This window comes from Ovis aries, chromosome 2 (genome assembly GCF_016772045.2).
Source record: "Ovis aries strain OAR_USU_Benz2616 breed Rambouillet chromosome 2, ARS-UI_Ramb_v3.0, whole genome shotgun sequence".
In the NCBI taxonomy this organism is placed as follows: Eukaryota; Metazoa; Chordata; class Mammalia; order Artiodactyla; family Bovidae; genus Ovis; species Ovis aries.
The window spans coordinates 13827023-13847667 of record NC_056055.1 but is presented as its reverse complement, the minus strand read 5'-3'; the positions used below and the strand labels follow the sequence as shown (position 1 = coordinate 13847667).

General features: G+C 48.1%; 1 protein-coding gene across 34 annotated transcripts in view; it reads right to left on the bottom strand.

The window, feature by feature from the left end:
- Nucleotides 1–20645, bottom strand: part of PTPN3 (protein tyrosine phosphatase non-receptor type 3) — a 157761-nt gene that overhangs the window by 108384 nt on the left and 28732 nt on the right. For 10 of the 34 annotated variants that reach the window (XM_060408932.1, XM_042242903.1, XM_060408935.1 and 7 more), the window contains exons 1-2: nt 10130–10224; nt 1968–2149 (exon numbers count right to left, since the gene is read on the bottom strand). The exons of 4 other annotated variants lie outside the window; for them this stretch is intronic. In XM_060408932.1, coding sequence (XP_060264915.1) covers nt 1968–2149; nt 10130–10224 — 277 coding nt within the window. Of the gene's footprint in view, nt 1–1967; nt 2150–3408; nt 6398–10129; nt 10225–10648; nt 10786–20645 lie in introns of those variants that run through there. 20 more of the 34 variants (XM_060408933.1, XM_042242904.1, XM_060408941.1 and 17 more) reach the window with 6 other exon arrangements.

The window sequence follows — 20645 nt, the reverse complement described above, 5'->3', positions numbered from 1 at the left end:
CTTTTTTTCAGCAGAGGGATAGAAAACCTGAGCTCTTGGAACTGTCTGTGTCAAGAGAGGGGAGAGTGGATCTTTTTCAGTGACTGTAGACTATTCCTCCAGGAGGCTTCCCAGTGAAAGGAAAGGTGTGATGGGGTGGTGACCTAACGGTGAAGCAAGGCTGGGAGGAGGCTTTTTCCCCCTCAGGTGATATGACAGTCTTCAGCTGGAAGTGGAGAGGTGAGCCTGAGCCAGAGACACTCATTTTCTAGGAAAGAGAGAGAAAGAAAGAAAGAGGGAATAGGGATGGCCATCCCAGCACCACAGGTGGTGGGGTCACCTGGAGAGGGGAGGGCAACAGGTAGGAGAGCTGGAGAGAGTGGAAAGGTCAGGTTGGCTGGCATGACAGCAACAGGGGAAAACAGAGGCCTGGCTGGGCAGCAGGAAAGGTCCCGCTGGCTGTAAAGCCCAGAGCACACCATCTGCAACAATCACTAAGCCTGGGGCAACGGTCCTCAAAGGACAGTCCCGGGTCTCTGGACCCACCAGTAGCATTACAGAGGAGCTTGTTAAGGGATGCAAATTCTGAGGCTTCACGTGAGTCTGATTCAGACCCACTGATTCAGAATCTCTGAAGGTGGAGCCCAGCAGCCTGGATCTTAAAAGATGAGACTGTGATGTCCTCAAGTCTGAGGAACACTAATGCGGAATACAGAAATTCAGTGAAGGGTTTATATCATCTTTACACAAAAACCGGAAAAAAAAAAAAAAAAAGATCAGCCTAGCAACTTCTACATAAAAAGAGCAAGAAATGAGTAACTGCTTTGATGCCAACACAGCTTATTTCTACAGCTAGAGAAATGCCACAGGTTAATAAAACAATAGAAATACACAGTCTACTTCATAGACTTCCTTAGATGAGACCTAGAAAACGCACCCAGGGTCTTGGGGCTGGACCCTGTATGATCGGTCCCTGCTTCTTTGACTGTGTGCCTTGGGCATGCCTCAGTTTCCCCATCTGTAAAGAGAGGGAGCTGAAAAAGGTTCTTCTGAGGTCCCTTCTAGTTCAGACACTGTATGACCCTTTGTCCTATAAAAGGTGACCTCAAACTCAACACTTTTACACAGTCTCACAGGGGATGAGGGAGACATTATTGACCAGTAAACATATCACAATTAACTAGAAAATTTTCCAAGATACTAGTGCTAGTATCTTGCATTCCAATAACTAGAAACTCTTTCACTAACTGGCTTTTCCATTAAAGCCACCAACACCTTTAGTTATAAAAACATGATACCGTACTGCACCATGTTTTGAACTCCACAAGACCAGGATCCCCCAGGAAATCTCTCTATACCTTCACATTTTCACCCTATAATACAGGTATACTTCAGAGATACTGTTGGTTCCATTCTAGAACACCATAAAAAAAGTGAATGCTGCAATAAAGCAAATCACACACATTTTTTGGTTTCCCAGTGCATATAAAAGTTACATTTACACTACACTGTAGTCTATTATGTATAAGAGCATTATATCTGAAAAAAACAATATATGCACTTTGATTAAAAATACTTTGCTAAAATATGCTAACCATCATTTGAGCCTTCGGTGACTCACAATCTTTTGCTGGTGGGGTGTCTGAAATGTTGCAAGAGCTACCAAAAGTGACAGAGACCCCCAAAGTGATCAAATGTTATTGGAAAAATGGGACCAAAAGACTTGTCTGATGCAAGGTTGCCACAAACCTTCAATCTGTAATTAAAAAAAAAAAAAAAAAAAGCAATGTCTGCAAAGCACAGTACAATGAGGCATGCCTACACTTTTTAATCCAGGCAGGCAGGGTTTGTGTTTGTTGCCAGGCAGAAAATGAGTTAAGGAACTAGACTCATCAGACCCCAGAGCTTGCCCCCTATGATGAGTGTCAGGGCACTCAATACTGCAGGTCTAGGCTTCCTGATAAATGGTCCCCTAATGGCCTTGTTACCAGAATCCCTCGACGCTGGTTTCTTGCCTGGTCTCTGCATCCAAGTCCTTGTCTGCACCTTGTCATTCAATGCCCATCCTCTTGTGTCTGGGTCCCCAACGCCAGCTGCTTCTGTGCCTCTGCCAAAGACCAGCAACTCGGTTCTAATCTCGGAACTAGGGCTGGAAGAGGGACCTGGGTGCCTGCACAGGAAAGACAGGGGAAGTGTGAGCCCTGTGGGTGCAGGGGGCGGGGTGCTGGGCAGGAAAGACAGGGGAAGTGTGAGCACTGTGGGTGCTGGGGGGAGCGGAGAAAAGGTCCAGGGGAACTCTGGTCTCCAGCCCCACTTCACTTACACATCTTGGCTCTTAAAATCCATTAGGACTGGGTCAGGAGGAAGCACAGCTGGCTTGTCTTTCCCCCTGTGCACCCATCACAGACTCTGTCCCCCCTCCTCCTGGTTTTGGAAGCGATGCTCCTACTCTCTCACAGTCCCCGTGGCGGGAAGCAGCAGGTGAGGTGAGGGCTCACACAAGGTTCATGTAGCAGGAGAAAGGCTGGGAGGGGCATGCCAAGGGAGGTGAGACCACAGAGGCAACCGAAGCCATGAACACACGACTCAGCAGATGATGCCAGGGCAATGAGGTTTGCTTTGTCCCGGCAGAAAATTCTTAGTGCTAGAAGAGTTTCCTAGGCTGATCCCCTGGCGCTGATCTCCTATTCAAAGTCGCATGTGGGCAGAGTGACCACACAGCCTGATTTGTGCGGGACAGCCCTAGTTGACGCTCTCGATTAGATGCAATTAACAGCACCCCGTTTATTCTCAAAATGTTCTGGTTTGGATCAAAATTCTAGTCGCCTTATTCTTGGGCCCCTAGGCCTATGAAGTCAGAGCTGCAGTTGGCGAAGGCACTTAAGTGTCTGGAGGGACAGTCAGGCTGAGTCCTGCCCCTCATCAAATATTCTCCTTCCCTCTCTAGCATGCCCGCCGAGCCATCACCTGGCATCTGCTTGTATTCCTGCAGAGACAGCAAAGGCCTCTCTCGTTTTGGGAGAAAGCTGTGTTATCGAAACAAAAATAGGATGGATGAATCAGCAAAGATGATGTGGCATCAATACACAATGGAGTATTACTCAGCCATAAAAAATAAAATCTTGCTGTGTGTGGCAACATGGATGGATCTAGGGGGTATTATGCTAAGTGAGGCAGGCCAGACCGAGAGACAAGTACTGTATGACTTGACTTACACATGAAATCTAAAAACACAAAAGAGCAAATGAAACAAAACAGAAAGAGATTCATAGATAGAGAGGATGCAAAGGTGGCGGCAGGAGGGGAGAAAGTGAGGGAGTCGTGCGAAGTAGGTGAAGGAGATTAAGAAGTACAAACTTCTAGCTATAAAATAAATAAGTCATGGGGAATGTAAGATACGGTTTAAGGCATAAAGACCATACTACTAACGACTCTGCAGGAGGACAGATGGTTTCTAGACTTCTCCTGGTGGTCATTTTATGACGCAGGCCAATGTCAAACCACTACGTGGTTCACCTGAAACTGACATAATATTGTATGTCAACTACACTTCAATTAAAAAGCAAATGCATGAAAATAAGAGTAGCAAGATTCAACCCTATGCGCAGCACGACAGCAACTAAATAACATCCTTCAGCAAGGAAAGGCGTGGGAGTGGGGCAAACTAGACAACCTGCTGACTTCTTTCCTCCCACCTCCTTCCATCTTCATTCACCAAATGTTAACGGAGTGCGTGTGATGTTTCAGTGGCAGTGAAGATACAAGGGCGGGCTAAAACAGACGCAACCTGAGGCGCATCCTACCAAAGAACTGGCCTATATTCTCCAAAAATATCAGGATCATAAGGGACAAACAAAGCCTGAGGAACTGCTTTAATCTAAAGAAGACTAAAGAGACATGACAACCACAAGCAACGCCTGATCTGGGGTTTTATTTGCTGCAAAGGCCACTCTGGCAAAGCCTACAGGTCTGTAGATGAGATAACAGTACTGCATCAGTACTGACTTCCTGCTTTTAAAAAGTGTACCGCAGTTATATAGGAGGATGTCACTGGTTTTAAGAAATACACTTAAGTATCTGAAGGGATAGGAAGAGTCCTCAAATGATCCTCAAATGGTTCAGGAAAAAAAAAAAAGTATATACAGAAGAATAAGATGGCAATATTTGAGGAATCTGGGTGAAGGGTATATGGGAGTTCTTTGTTCTATTCTTAGAACTTTTCTATAAGTCTGAATTAGGTCAAAATGAAAAGTTAAAGGAAAAAATAAATCTCAGGGACAGTGTGTATGTGTGGGGGGTGTGTGTGCGTGTTTAAAGGAAGACAGATTCCGATTTCACAGAACTCATAGTGTGGCTGGGGAGACAGGTACTAATACAAATAAATGGCACTAATTAAGCACAAAATTGCAACTGTGAAAAGTGCTGTAAAAGGAGAGAGACCTGGTGGTGCGATGGCAGTGTTTACAGCAGGCGGCTTTACCCACAGCAGGAAAGCAAGGGGAGACATCGGCAATCATGCAGCCAAGGTCTGAAGCATGAGTTAATGAGGAGGGGGGGACAAAGGTTTCAGGCTCTCGCTGGCCCCATCAGCAGAGAAAGCATGGGGACCAAAGCATGTACACTAGGGCCTACAAGAGATGCCAGCATTAGTTTTGTCTTTTACTCTAGGAGCAAAAGGAAGTGATTTTAAAAGACCCTCTGGCGGGTGGCAGAGAATGGGCTGGCGCGTGGCAGGCATGTGGCGTCCACCACAGTGGTGGTGTTGAGCTGCCTCCAGGAAGAACACCACGCATGATTTTCCCTTTGCTCCCTGATGCCTTTATTTTCTACAACCACCAAGTATGAATTTGGTAACCAGACCAGGGAAAGGGGCTGGGAGTGGGGAGGGCGTTGAGGGAAGAGTGGGAGGCAAAGTGGGCCAGACACAAGCTCAGGCTGTCGCCACACCCCTTCCAGGCCCACCAGTGGGTCGGGTCAAGGGGTGGTTGACAAAGCCGGTTGCTGCCTCTCCCACCGAGACCCTGGGGTCTGCACTGAGGCTGACTCACCTGAGGGAAGCGGGGTGCAGGGACCAGGTCTTCACATCCCCCTCTCTTGTCAGACCAGTGCCTTTCATCACCACAGCGTGCAGCTGGCCACCGCCCCTTTCTGGTCCTGGATCCTGCCCCTTGGAACAATCCTCTAGCCCTGGGAATTGGGCCCTGGGAGCCGGCCATCACTCACCACAGCCTCTCTCAGGATCAAACGCTAAACAGGACGCTTGTCTGTGAGTCAGGGGCCCGACCACAAAGGGAGGAGACCCTTTTCTGTGCCAGGTTCTGCCCGAGTGGGTTTTCAGTTCATTGGCTCCTTTAAAATGGTCGATTTAACGGCAACAGGTTCTATCATTATCTTCGTTTTACAGTCAAGATCAGTCTAGGGACAGACTTGAGTTCCAATCCTGGCTGTCCTTGCAGAGCAGCATACCCTGCCAGGAGTCACTTCATTGCTCTGAGCCTCAGTTTCTCATCCCATTCTGTAAACTGGGGCTGCTAAGTATTAGCAACATTCTGGGGCTAGAAGGTACTATTTATTCCCTTTTGAGGCGCCAAGAGGCTGAGGACAGAAAATTCAAACTACACATTGCTTAAATATTTACAAAGAGCTTGTGTATCCTGACAGTAAATCATGGGACCTGAATTTTCCAGGACTATCCCAATTTCAAATCCTCTGTCCTAACTTTCCACATAAACCATTGAAATGTCTCAAAAATTCCACTCTCTCAGTATCCAAACAACACCTCCCAGGCCTCCTCTTGCACAAAGACGCAGCACAAACATTCTTTCTCAGACTACAGATCCCAATCTTTGGTTTCGAAAATGTAGTCAGTGGAGCCCCGCTGGCCCCTGAAGGAAATGGGGTCAGGGAGAGAAATCGGGGGCAGTCAGCACTCCGTCAGGACTCTCAGACTCGGCTGCTTCCTGGCACATGGATGTGAACTGGAGGCCAGGAGAAGCTGTACCGCGATGAAAGCATCACCCACAGAGGGACTCAAACTAGGAACACGAGCTCTGCCTCCATCTACCTGCCCAGTGGCCTGTACGCAGGAAAGCAGCACAGCCAGAGAGTTGCTACGAAGATAAAAAGGACTGATTAATGTTTGGAAAGTACTCAGAACAGTGCCTGGCAGCCAATAAGTGCCGTATCAGTGTTTAATAACTAAAAACAGAGGTATCTCTGGCAGAAGGTGCTCATGCCTTAGACAGGGCCCAGAGGCATTGCTCCTATGCAGGGAAAACAAGGCTTTACCCCTGGACTGAGTGAGGCTAGGCCGCTATACAGAGACGGGGGGCTTGGGGGGTTACCCTAACTACAGAAGGTGGGTCCTGCATTAGCCAAGATCAGAAGGCTGGATCTGGGAAGAGTCACCACTCCTGAAATACAAGAGGTTTCTTCATGCCTCTAAGTTGTCCCATCTGCTGTTCTGTCTGCCCACTGAATACCATCTTTTTCTACTTCCAAGGCTGAATTTGAATGCCAACTACTCCCGATGAGTGGTCCCTGATGCCCGTCAGAACAAAGGGCTGTCTCCACTGGGATCTCTTGCATCTAGCTTTATCCTCTTTTAAAGCATTAATCAGACAGATGACAAACAGCACACACATGCCCACATGCGTGTACACACATACACACACAGAAATGTCACGATGTCACTGCCTTCCTAACTCCCCCATGAATCCTTCCAAGACAGGTTCACCCTCCATCTCTGTGTCACACAGAAGTGGCTCAATAAAGGTCTGAATTTGCTGTCATGTCTGTGCTCCCAGCTGGTCTTCCTCTGGAGGCAGAAGTCCCTTACACGTGTATGCATCAGGAGAAGCTACAAAGATGCAGGATCTCTGGGTCTTGGAAAGCACGATCTGATCAGATTTCAGACAGGGACCTACCTAGCACTCCCTTTTAATTGTCCCTCAGGCAGATGAAAGGACACACCTGTGAGAGCAGGGTCTGCAGTGGCCAGGACCCAGACTCGGGCAGAGCGGACACACTGACCTGGTCTTGTCTCAGAGTCAGTAAGAAGAGCTCAGGCTTAGAAAACTACGCTAGCCACGCTGCCCCGCCCACCCAGCTTGTCAAAGCCAGGGGATTGCCCTCAGCATTCCAGCCCCTGCTGAGAAATGAAGAGGGTGGCCCCGCTTTCCAGGCCCATTGTCTGGTGGAAGGAAGGTGAGCATGGGAATTAGGGTTAATAGACACTTCTCTGGAAGAGGGAAGGACCACAAATCGCAGGATCCCCCTCCACCAACGGGCCACAAACCCTAAAGATTGCGGGGGAGGTGAGGGGCCATGTCTTCCTGTCTCCCACCATTCCCTAAGCCCCTCTGGTAGGTTATATCCATCCTAGAAAACGGAATCCTTCATACGCCTGGACCTGAGAGTCAGACAATCCCAATTCATCCCTCTAGCTCCTGGTCCCACTCCATCTTTGCTAGCGGAGGTACCTCATCTGTAAGAGGGGAGAGGGACCACACTGAAATTAAACACTGCACGTGGAACCTTCTAGTTCACACTCAACAATCGAGGAGTTGGTCCCAATCCTCTGAGACCAATAAACAGCCTGGAACCCCAACTTCTTTCAGGGATAAGATTGTCTCTGACTAGGTTCTTGACACTTGAATGGGAATGTTAAAAAGCTATGAGAATACCTTCTCTATGATAAAATGTGGAAAGGAGGGCTCAGATAAAGGATGGTGAAGCAGTGTGGGATTCTGAATTTGACTCTGTGCTAACTTAGGTTCTTTCCTCTGCCCCAAGCTGTCCCTGACCTTGGCCTCCCATGTGTCTGGCCTGGCCAGGACCTGCCCTCTCCTTGAGGAGTTCCCCAGGCACCCTGGGTTTACTGGAGTCTGGCCCACTCTCCATCCCCACCCAGCACTGCACCTGCCATGCAGAAGCAGCTCAATAAATGCTGAATGGAATGTCTAGGACCCTCCAGCCACTCTGAGATGCCTTCAGGAACCTGACCTTTTACATTCCAGCTAATGTCTAATTTGCATAGAGGAGTTGTTTTTGGAGCCAGCAAATCACTAGAGACAAGGCTAGATCAATACAGAGTGTTAGGCACGTTGTCTTCTACTCTAATTCTCTGCAAATTGGTATTCCATTAACTGTACATAGAATTTACGGGAGCTCACTACGAACTAGAATATTTAACTAGAATGACCTACTCTCTGTCAGATAATAGCTTACTGTTGTTAATTTTCAACTAGCCAGAAAGGTTTCCAGCTTACAATCTACTTTCCATCTTGATTTAATCAGGAAAGCCATCTATTTGAGAATACAATAAAGGGCAGCCTGATGCAGAAGAAAAAAGGCCTGCCTGTGGAACCAGATGACAGGAGTTGTATCCCAGCTACACCACATACTGTGTAATTGGCTGCTCAAAGCCTCAATTTCCTCATCTGTAAAATGGGAATAACACCAGCCTTACTGGTGGGAGCTGTAAAAATTAAATGAGCTGATGCATGTGGATGCACTCCGGTGCAGTTCTACAAGGCTATAAAAAGTTGGTTATTACAGTGAAAACAGAAGATGAAATTCTCAAACAACTCAGACAGGCTAATGACAAAAAGCAGGGTGGATCTAAATCAGTGGTTCTAAAGGGGGAGAAAGGGAAAATGTGCCCCTCGTCCAGAGGGAAGGAGGTTGGGGAGACAACTGAGGGAGAGGGACTGCTACTGGGATCTACTGGTCAGAGATGAAAGACGCTGCTGAACATTCCACAATGCAGAGAAAAAGCGCCACAACAAGGAATTATTGAACCCCAAGTGTTAACAGTGCCAGAGTGAAAAAACCCTAATCTAAATAATCACTGCAAGTTGAGTTTGGGAGCTTTTTAGAGCAGAAATCTTCCTAACCAGGCTTTACTTTCAAGCATGAGCTGCCTAAACATTTGCAAGATGGATTGCCAGACAGCTCTTTTGTAAGTAAAGCTTAACTGCCAGCTCTTGGAGTTTCTAAACGTATAAAACTGCTTTTAAAGAAGATGCTCTCCGATTACAATTCAGCTAAACTGTTTTTCCAAAGATTTCAGGAGAAGTTCTCCCGGGCACAAGGCAGGGTCTGTCACTCTGCCACTGGGCCCTGAAGATGTCTTCCTAATTCTAATTTCCTGGTGAAATGGGAGCCACGAGGGTCTCTAAACGAATTAAATTCACATCACGCCAACTGCTCGCTTGCCTTGTGCTGGGCACCGTGCCAAACACCTCCACATCATTTATCCCACTTAATCCACCCAACAACACAGTGAGGTGGGCATTATTACCCGCTGTTTGCAGGGGAGGAAACTGACGATCAACGAGGTTAGACAACTCGCCCAAGGTCATCAGCTGGCTTAAGGTGGGGGCCTAACCTGAACCGAGGTCTCCAGTTTCCCAGTCACAAGCTCTTTCCACCACCTCGGAAAACCCAGGTGTCAAGTCGTCTCAACTTCCCATGAATTTTTTAAGGCAACCGCAACTTCTCAGTAAGTTCAGGTTGCTGAAAATGGGAATTTCCGGGGCACTGGGCGCTCTCACATACAGTCCCCCACTGCAGCTGTCTCACTGCAGGTACCTGATAAATCATTCCATATCACCCGCGGAACGGGGAGGATTTATTGGGGCTGGAGTTCGTGCCAGGCCCAGGAAATGCCATCTTTGAAAGCCGAGAGGCGGATTCGCCCTGGGAGCCGAGAAGGTCTGGCCGCCGCGCTTGGCTGGCTCCCCGCGCGGGCTGTGCGCCCCCTCGGCGTCGGGGGCGGGGGGTCGCGGCGCGCTGGGGCCTCCCGGATCGCCAGCCGCTCCGGCTCTACCGGTCGCGTCCGCCCATGCCCGGGTCGGAGCGCACGCCCACGCCTCGCCGCCGCCGCCACCGCGTCCCGCCAGGGACCCAGCCCCACCCGGTCCGGCCTGCTCCCTCCCGCCCGCGCCCCACCAGGTGAGCGCGGCCAGGGCGCCCCCTCCCCGCCCCGCCGAGACGCCGGGACGCCGGGGCCGCCGCGTCCGCCAGTCCGCCCGCGCGTTCGCCGCGCGCCCGGGGACGGTGGGGGCGGGGCGGCGCCCAGCGCGACCCCGGCCCCCGGCGGCTCCGCGCCCCGCCCCGAGCCCGCTGGGGTCGCGCCGATCCGTACCTGCAGCATCCGGGGGCGCGGGGCGCCCAGGTAGGTCGCGCGTACGGGCGGCGCGGAAGCTCGCTCGCGGCGCGACCTGGCCGCCGTCTGAGCATGCCCAGTGCCGCCCGCAGGCGGCTCCCGCCGGCCCGGCTGGCCGCGACGGGCCCGCGCGCCGGGCTGGGGGCGGGCGCCCGGAACGCCCTGCGGGACGCCCCCGCCCCCACCCGGGGCCGGTGCGCTCGCACTCGTCTCCCAGGGCTACCCGCGCTCTCCAGCCGAGGTCCGTGCAGCCCGGCGTCCCCTCGCGCATGCACGCAGGCGTTCGTGCCATAACCATTTATTGGGCACCTACTGTGTGCCCAGCCCTCAGTGATTTTATGCCTAGGAATGTCAAGCAGCCAGCGCTAAACAAATATTTGAAATGGGAAATGTTGCCCAGCTAGGGTCCTGCTGACTCCCGTGCAGTGCCCATCCCAGTCCACTAGAAACTTCCCAGCTTAAACTTTCTTCCCAAGACTTATGGGCCCTTTACCTGACCTGGCTCCTGCATTCCTTCACCTCCAGGAGCACCTTTCTGTCCATCAAACACTCAGTGTCCAGCCTCAGGATATTTGCATATGCCTTTTCGCCTCTGTGTGGGATGTCTTTGCCCACCTTTACCCTTGACTGGAACCTTCTCATTGTACTTACGTCCTCCTTCTCCGAAAGGCCTTCCCTGATCACTTTATTAAAGTAGTCCCCTGATCATAGAACTTTCCGTGTCGTCACTCTATTTTCTTCACATTTATCATTATCCATTAGTTCATTCAACAGATAATTTTTGATCACTTACTTTGATTCTTTACGTGTGATGAACAGACAAAAATCCTGTTCCCTCCTGGAGTTCGGCAGGCAATAAACATGCAAATAAGCGAACTCATGTGAAAGTGAAGTCGCTCAGTCGTGTCCGACTCTTTGCGACCCCATGGACTGTAGCCTACCAGGCTCCTCTGTTCATGGGATTTCCATTCCAAGAAAGAATACCGGAGTGGATTGCCATTTCCTTCTCCAGATCTTCCCGACCCAAGGATTGAACCCGGGTTTCCCGCATTGTCGGCAGACGCTTTACTGAGCCACCAGGGAAGCCCAAGGGGAAAAAACCATAAAGAGAAGGGGTGGAGGGAGTGCAACTTCAATGAGGCGGTAAGACCTCTTAGCCACGCAGATAAATTGGGAAGAGCATTCCTGACAGAGGGATCAGCCAGTGCAGACATTACGACGCAGGACTGCTTAGGAATAGCAAGCTGGGGAAAGTAGCAGGAGATGAGGTCGGTCACTGTCTTTTCCTCTGATTTGTTTACTTCTTATTGTGTATTTCCCTGAAGAAGGAAATGGCAACCCACTCCAGTATTCTCGCCTGGAGAATCCCATGGACAGAGGAGCCTGGCGGGCTACAGTCCATGGGGTCGCTAAGAGTCGGACACGACTGAGCGACTAACACTGTTGTGTATTCACCTCTGGAATTTCAGCTCTGGGACTGTAGTCCTGCCTGTCTTCATTACCTTGTCCCAGCCCCTACGACAGCACGTGGCACCCAGGAGATGCTCAAAAACAATTTGTTGAATGAATATGTGAACGGAGGGAGTGAAGGTTGTAATCATCCTGTCCCGACCAATGCCCAAGGTCCAGGGGCCCTGTCGGCCTAGGGCCTTTCGCGGCAGCTGGCAGAACCTGGCTACTTCACTTAGGTCCTTATCCCCGAGTCGCAAGTCCCCGGTAGCGCCCCTGCAGAGGGCGCCCCCAGAGCATCGCGTCGGGGGAATTTCAGCAGAGGTAGGGAGTCCCAGAAACAGGACCCGCCCCGCGCGCCTCCCTGTGCCCCGCCACGCGCCCGGGTCTCCAGCAAAACCTGGAGCTGTGGCACCATTGGGACGGCCCGGAGAGCACTGGGCATGCTCGGAGCCCGGCAGGGCCCAAACGCCGGGGAGGAGGAGCCTCCTGGCGGGGTGGGCGAGGCCTCCTTCAGAGTTCAGCCAGACCTTCAGCCCACTCAGTTTCCGTCCCCAATTACGGTGGGGTCTGAGGGCATTTTTTTGTTGTTGTTTGTTTGTTTTTTCAAAACTCAGTAGGAGAGCTGGGAATTTGGGAAACTGCGAAAAATATTCTCTGTCCTTTCCCAGCTGTTGTGTGACCTAGGGTAAACACCTTACCCTCTCTGTGCCTTAAATAATGTGAACACCTATCACTCCGATTTGAACCATGTGTAGGGAATGAATGAAATCAAGAACATGAGCTTGTTTCAGTTCAGTTCAGTCGCTCAGTCGTGTCTGACTCTTTGGGACCCCATGAATCGCAGCACGCCAGGCCTCTCTGTCCATCACCAACTCCCGGAGTTCACCCAAACTCATGCCAATCGAGTCGGTAATGCCATCCAGCCATCTCATCCTCTGTCCTCCCCTTCTCCTCCCGCCCCCAATCCCTCCCAGCATCAGAGTCTTCTCCAATGAGTCAACTCTTCGCATGAGGTGGCCAAAGTACTGGCATCATTCCTTCCAAAGAACACCCAGGACTGATCTCCTTCAGAATGGACTGGTTGGATCTCCTTGCAGTCCAAGGGACTCTCAAGAGTCTTCTCCAACACCACAGTTCAAATGCATCAATTCTTAGGCGCTCAGCTTTCTTCACAGTCCAACTCTTGCATCCATACATGACCACTGGAAAAACCATAGCCTTGACTAGACGGACCTTTGTTGGCAAAGTAATGTCTCTGCTTTTGAATATGCTGTCTAGGTTGGTCATAACTTTTCTTCCAAGGAGTAAGCATCTTTTAATTTCATGGCTGCAATCACCATCTGCAGTGATTTTGGAGCCCCCCAAAATAACGTCTGACACTGTTTCCACTGTTTCCCCATCTATTTCTCATGAGTGTGTTTAGTTCACATTAAAGATCTATCTCTGGACTGCCTACCTCAATTTTTGGTCATCCTTATACCAGTTTGTCAAGTGTGGAGACGAGGAAACCGAGGTTAACAAACATGAGAATCCTTGGGGTTTTCCCAGTTTGCCTCCCACTAGAAACCAGTCTGAAGCTGCTTTTCTTTGTCCACAGTCAGCAGCCGTTAGCTTATACAATGTTCTCAAACTCGAGCTAAAAAATACATGTACATCTAAGGAAAAAGACATAAATATTTTTAAAATCGTGTGTTTATATTAACCATAGCAAAAACAAAGGAAAGAATATTCCCCAAACAAGTAAATGTTCACAAATAGAGGAGTGATTAATTAGATTTTGGTGTATTTGTTGAAATAACTATTTTACACTAAACTAGACCACGTTACGACAGGAAGAAACTTACAATAATTTGCTTCACTTTCTTAGGTGAAGAAAATCTGAATATATAAATATCCTGTATAGTGAAAATATGGGAAAATGTAAATAGTTTGATTTGGGTTGATGAGGGGGTTGGTTCTTTTTAAGTTTGTTACTGTTGCAGTGTTGTGTTTGCAATGATAAACATTAAAAATATCAAATCAAAAATTCTTGAAGTTTTGTGTCTAGTAATCACAACAGGAATAACTACTGTTGTCATGCTCACATGTGGTCAAGAGTTTACATGTGTTCCGTCTTAACTCTGTACAGTCACTCTGCATGGTGGGTGTTTTTAGGTCAGTTTTACAGAAAAGGAAACAATCCAGGAGCCTTTCACAGCTAGGAAGAGACAGGGTCAGGGTCTGGTGGGTTTGGCTGTGTTGGGTCTTCTATCTTCCTTGAGCCATGCGAACTCTTAGTTGTGGCATGTGGGCTCCAGTTCCCTGACCAGGGATCGAACGCAGACCCCCCGTACTGGGAATGTGGAGTCTTAGCCACTGGACCACCAATCAAGTCCCCAGGGTCAGAATTTGAGTGCAAGTTGGACTGACCTCAAAACTAGGGTTTAAGGTTTTCTAATACTGCCTTTCTGCTTGGTGGGCATTGCCCGTAAGACAGCATGTTTCGTTTGTGTCTTCTTGTATTTTCTATACCCCTCTGATGTGTTATAGGCTGTGGATTATCTTTAAATGTTCTGGTTTCCCTTTACTGGTTTATTCTTGGGCCCAAAATGTTAAAGTCCATCCTTTTAAGTTGTTGCACCTGGAGTGACATGAGATTAGTATCAGTGATAGCAGTTGATCTTACATCATAAACTCCCAAATCTTATGCGAATGGGGCTTTGGGGTGGACACATAGTCTTCTTAGTCTGTGTGGTTGAACCCAGCCAGATCTAGAGCACATAGTGGCCCAGTGAAGAATAGGGCTATACCAAGTCTCACATAAGGGCCCACATAAGTTACTGTCCCTAGGCAACCATTTTGGAGGCAGAATCACAGCATAAAGAAACCACATGGTCCATGGACTCCTCAGGACTCTTCTGTGTTGAAAAAGTACAGATCTGATAGTCTGCTGATGTTTGCAGAGAGAAAGCCAGGGCCCTAAAAACAGCCTTCCTACTGCCGATGAGCTAAAAAAAAAAAAGACAGCTCTCTCTCTGAATCATGCTGGTAGACTGTAGCTGGCCCAGAAATCACTAGACAAACAACAGTAAACACAAAAAGCCAAAGAGAGCCATTTCACTGGAGAGGAGGATGTACCACAAATGCAAGGTAAGGACCAAATTCATACAAGTGAAGAGGAATCAGATGAACAGCTAGACACAGTTATTAGCAGCATTCCCAGAAGCTGCCATTTGGGCCGAAAATCTGAAGCGAAGGACTGCACACAGGCAATTGGCTGGGGGCATTTACAGAAAGGGTTTCTGGGAAGAGACACTGAGGACTGTCATTCATATCAAGATTCAGGAAGCCTGGGCACCACGTAGAGCATTTTCAGTGATTTACAAGGGAGGACTCCCAACTGTGATGCTAATGCTCATCAATTATTTGTGCTGTTAATGTAAGCTCACAAATACATGGGCAAGTGGTGCTGTTGTGATGACATGTGTGAAGGATAGGATGTGAAGTTATATGCATAGTGTGGTTTCAACTATGTGAATGACTAGGGTATCCCATATAAAATCGCCATCTTGTAGGTCAACAATAGTTGAACATCGGTAACATCGGTAATACCTTCTGTATTTTGACTTAATACAGACAAATGCACCAAAAGATTAATTGTGGCTGTGTCTGAGTATTGTACTTCTAAGCAGAGAAACAAGATACAGAAAGTATCTTTTACAAATTGGGGAAATTTCAAGTCTTGGGCCTCTAATTCCTTTTAATGTGTTTAGAGCTCCCTAAATCTTGCTTTATGGTAAGTGTGTTTCATTTATTATCAGGAAAAATGAAACAAACTTGAAAGCTGGCAAGCCAAAGAAAGTGAGGTGAAGAGAGGGAAAATGCAACTCTATGGAAAAGTGAGCAGTTCCTTTCAGGGAGGCCTGTCTGTGCTTGTCCAGTGATGGCAGATGGCGACAGGATGACTGCCTTTGGCTCTGGAGGGAGGGAGAGGAAGTGGTCAATGGTCAAGTCAGAAGCCTGTAGAGATGTGTTAGTCTGACTTGGGACTCCTCACCCTCTCAGCTTCTGTTTTTGGAATTCTTGAACCATGTGGATCTCACTTTGAGAAACACAAATGTTTATTTTTATTTTTTGAAACAAAAAACTATATTTAACTGCAGTTGATTATCATTAAAAAATACACATTTTCTATTTTAAAACAATATTAATCGTACCTAATCATTTTTAAGGGGCTTCCCTAGTAGCTCAGACAGTGAAAAAAAAATCTTGCCTGCAATGTGGGAGACCTGCATTTGATCCCTGGATGGGTTGGGAAGATCCCCTGAAGAAGAGAATGGCAACCCACTCCAGTATTCTTGCCTGGAGAATTCTATAGACAGAGGAGCCTAGTGGGCTACAGTCCATGGGGTCCCAAACAGTCAGATACAACTGAGCAACTAACACACACACACACACACACACACACACACACACAATCATTTTTAAAGTTGCAAGTTAAAGGGGTTGAAATAAATGTGTGAGGGGAGAAAGCTATTGAGAATACTCAGCCTAAAAAAAAAAGTAACAAATTTAGAACAACTTGTATTAATAATATTAAAAAAGAAGCCTAATGAAAAGGGGAAGAAAGTGAAGGGAGGTGAAAGTCACTTAATGACGTCAGACTCTTTGCGACCCCATGGACTATACAGAACACGGAATTCTCCAGGCCAGAACACTGGAGTGGGTAGCCTTTCCCTTTTCCAGGGGACCTCCCTAACCCAGGGATTGACCCAGGTCTCCTGCATTGCAGGCGGATTCTTTATTAGCTGAACCACAAAGGAAGCCCAAGAGTACTGGAGTGGGTAGCCTATATCCCTTCTTTAGCCGATCTTCCTGACCCAGGGATGGAACTGGGAGTCTCCTGCATTGCAGGTGGATTCTTTACCAACTGAACTACCAGAGAAATGAAAAGAGGAGAAGAATTAGTACGCTTTTAGTGTTAGGATATGCTTTGGGGCTTTCAGGTGACCAGAGCTGGGAGAAACACAAATTTTTAAGTGTAAAATTTCAGCCGTTGCAAAAAGCCTTTCCATTTGCAAATCATCACTGCCAAGAGAGGAGTTTGGTCTGAAAAGCTGATGAACAACTTGAGCATGAGTACAACAGCAGAGATAAGGAAGCTGTTGTCGATTTATTCATTCCTTCATCAAATATCTATTCAACACCTACTGTGTGTTGGGCACTGCTCTAAGTGCTTGGGAGACATTAGTGAACAAAACAGACAACAGTTTCTGTTCTTGTGGGCATGCAGGCTAACGGGGCAAGCCAGAGAGTGAACAACGCACACTGTAAGTAAGTGAGTATTATTGTGTGTGGAGAGACCAGGGGTATGGATGGAGGGGAAGCAAGCGGCGAGTTGTACTTCGAAACAAGACTGAGAAATTTAGTCCACTTAAGCAAAGACCTGAAGGAGATGAAGGGATTATTCTTGCAGATATCTGGGGGAAGAGCCTTCTGGACAGAGGCAATAGTCGGTGGAAATGCCCTAAAGGGAGCATGTCTAGAGTAAGTGGGGCCAAGGGGAAAGCCGCAGGAGATGAAGTCAGAGAGGTTCCACAGGCCGGAACCTGACGGTCCTCCCCTTGTCACCAGCAGGAAGCTCTCAGCCTTTCACCCTGGGCCAGATGGAAATCAGATGTGCTTGCCAACACGTCGAATGTTAAATGCTGTCGCCTTAAAATGGCCCTTTGAATATGGAAACTGAATTCAGGTAGCAGCCCTCCATTGTAAGGGAATCAGCCATAGGATCCAGATCATGCATCTGTTTTTAATAGTATCAGCATTCCATTAGTATAAATGGAAAGATAATATTTACCAGTTATCCCAGAGGGCTTTCAGGCCTTCAAGAACATACAAGTGAACCCTCAGGGATACACAGACCTGGGTTTTAAAAACACTCTTCTGGTGCAGGGGCTATAGATATGCCAGAAGACCAAAGGGACCATAATGGCCCCATGAGCCACCACACAGATTTGCTGCTACTTGTGAAATGGAAATGTTAGTCTAGGGACTTTGAGATCTGACTCTGAAGTGAAGAGAAATGCGGAGAATGAGAGCTGGCATTCTGAACTGTGGCTGATGGTTTGCAAGCAATGGCCTTCCTGGAAAGAAGTGGTGTCATCTAACAAAACCCAGGGAGAATGGGTTTGTCAAGTCTCCCAACCACACCTTGAAGATTCATATGCCCGAGAACAGAAGGAGAGAGAGGAAAACACAAGGCACTGCACAAGAGTCCACACACAGGTCATGGCTTAAAAAAACAGCAATGATAAAGGAAACACTTAGGATTTCCTTAACAGAAGATTCTAGGGGAAAGACGCCGGAGAAGGCAATGCCAACCCACTCCAGTACTCTTGCCTGGAAAATCCCGTGGACGGAGGAGCCTGGTAGGCTGCAGTCAGTCCATGGAGTTGCTAAGAGTTGGACACGATTGGGCGACTTCACTTTCACTTTTCACTTTCATGCATTGGAGAAGGAAATGGCAACCCACTCCAGTGTTCTTGCCTGGGGAATCCCAGGGACGGGGGAGCCTGGTGGGCTGCTGCCTATGGGGTTGCACAGAGTCAGACACGACTGAAGCGACTTAGCAGCAGCAGCAGGGGAAAAACTCAGGAACAATACCGAAGGAGGTGGTAATGGTGGTTGTCATGGTGGTGGTCATTTTTGCTAGGAGGAATAGACCTTAAAATAAACATACTGAAGTATGTAGAGTACACATAAACCTGAAACAAGGAAGGTCAGTCCCTCCTGAAGAGGAACTGGACAAGTGGGGCAGGGGAAGGGATGGGTGTTTACTTTTTTCCCATAAACATTTGTGTATCTTGTGAATTATCTGCTGTGGGACATATAACCTATTTTAAAACAAACCAGTTCTTTCTGGACAAAAATAAAGATGTGTGCACAATACTTTTAAAAAACTTGGTTTACACATTTGACTCCCCTTAAATTTTGCTAATGAAGCACAGAGCCTGGGTTGCTTGACAATCAAGGCTGTAACTACGACCAGGATGTGACAGTATATAGCTTGCTCAAAAGAAACAGCCATGGGTCAAGAACTCTCATTCCTATTGGATATGCATGTGGCTGCGGGGGGCGGGGGATGCAACATAAAGGAAGAGTTTGGATGAGAAAGGTAAAGGACATCGTTTCAGTAACTTTTGTAAGATCGAGAGTGATGCTTTCCTGACACAACTGGTTAACAAAATGGCTAGAGAAAGAAGATGGGGCACTTCAACGACCCAGGCCTCGACTGAGAACTGCATTCACGGAAAGACGGTCATCTGAAACCTGTCCTGACTTGGCTGACCATTTCATCCCTGAGACGCTAGAAACCTGATCTAGGCTCGGGAGAGAACTGTGCTCCCCACCCCCTGGTGACATTTCAAGAATGGAGGATGCTGTTCAGCCTGCCCCGTGCTCTGGTGACCTTCTAGCGTTGCATGGATGACACATCACAGGATTTCCTCAACTGCGCCCTGGCGTCCTGCTGGGGTGTCTTTCTCATTTTTTCCATGGTGCACACAGTCACTGCATCATAGTCCAAACAGACTGTCCAGCGATGCCTCTGTAAACATGAGTCACATGTGAAGTTAAGGAGATCTGCGTTCGGTTCAGAGACAGCAGAGCTCCTTAGGCATATCGTCTTCACGTACGAGGTATGGGTTGATGAGAGTCCTATGATTTCCTGCCAAGGTGCCTGAATAGCACTTGGGGACTGACTTCCTGTGGCAGCCACCAGAGCCGACACAGATTCTGCTCTTCCCGATCCTAAACGTCCGTTCCAGGGGGAAGTTCTCCATCTTCTGGATGAGAAAACATCATTCTCTCTCCATTTTATCACCTCTGTGGGCTTCTCTCAGTTTGGTCTTTGATGTCACCGCCTTGTCTAGCCTGGATCAAGCCACCTCAAGCCCAAGGGCAAACCCTTTTCTTGTTTCCCCTTGAAGAATGAAGGCCACCCATTTCAACCTCCTGAAATGACTCATTCCCCCTCCTCTACCTGTTGTGAAATCCTACTCATCCTCTATGGTCCATCTCACCAGCTACCTCTTCTTGGATGAGCCCAACTGGTTATGAGCTCTCTAACTCCTGTACCCCAGGAGTCAGTTCATTTTGACTTGAGTTTAGTTATAAATGTGCATGTCCCTTTGGAAGGCTCTTGGAAAATCCCCTGAATGGGGCCAGAGGCATTCCTGATGTGTCTGTGACTCTACTTTCTGAGCAAGATGCAAAGGCCTATGAGTCCCTTCTGAAAAATCACTTGCCTTTCTGCAGTGAGCAAGATGAGTTATATTGTATCTAAAGTCTTTCCAGAATTCCTTCCAGGATTTTGCTTGTGAATTTGATAATTAATTGACTAACAGAGAGATAAAAGAGAGACACAGATAAGTGTAGATAGATAGATAAGGGAGCGATGTGATCAGGGGTGTCCCAGGTAAGGTATAACTAAGCTCCAATTAGATATCACTATGACTGTCAGTGTCTGTGTGGAGCAATTCACAGAGTGAGGACGTCATCCTGCCTCTTCATGCCTGCGAGTTGCGTGGTCATGCTAGCGGAAGCTCTGCAGGTCAAGCTCCGCCCCTTTGTTATCTACCTGGGTTGCTAAGCAGTTAATTCCATGAGCTCCATCTTGAGATATCAGGACCACGAATAAAAGAGCAAGTAAAAGGCGACACAGAAATGACCAGGGAATAGAGGGAGCTAAATCCCACTTAGTGTCTCCTGGTTTCAATTTCACTGTGATCTAGAATCATTAGCAGTCTCCAGTATGGGAAGCTGGCCAATTTTGCCAGCACTCGTGATGACATTTCATCCTCCCAGCGTAGGGTGGATGCATTGAGGGCAGCTTTCATCTTTCCATCTTGTTCAGTCTGGATAAACAGCTTTCTCTAACTACATAGGCAGACGCAAGGGGGCCCCTTTCTGCACTGAGATTCCTCTAGATTCACACTGAACACATTATACATAATTGAGCAAATCTGCCACCCTAGCTGTGAACTCTCACATCGTTTCTCCTTAT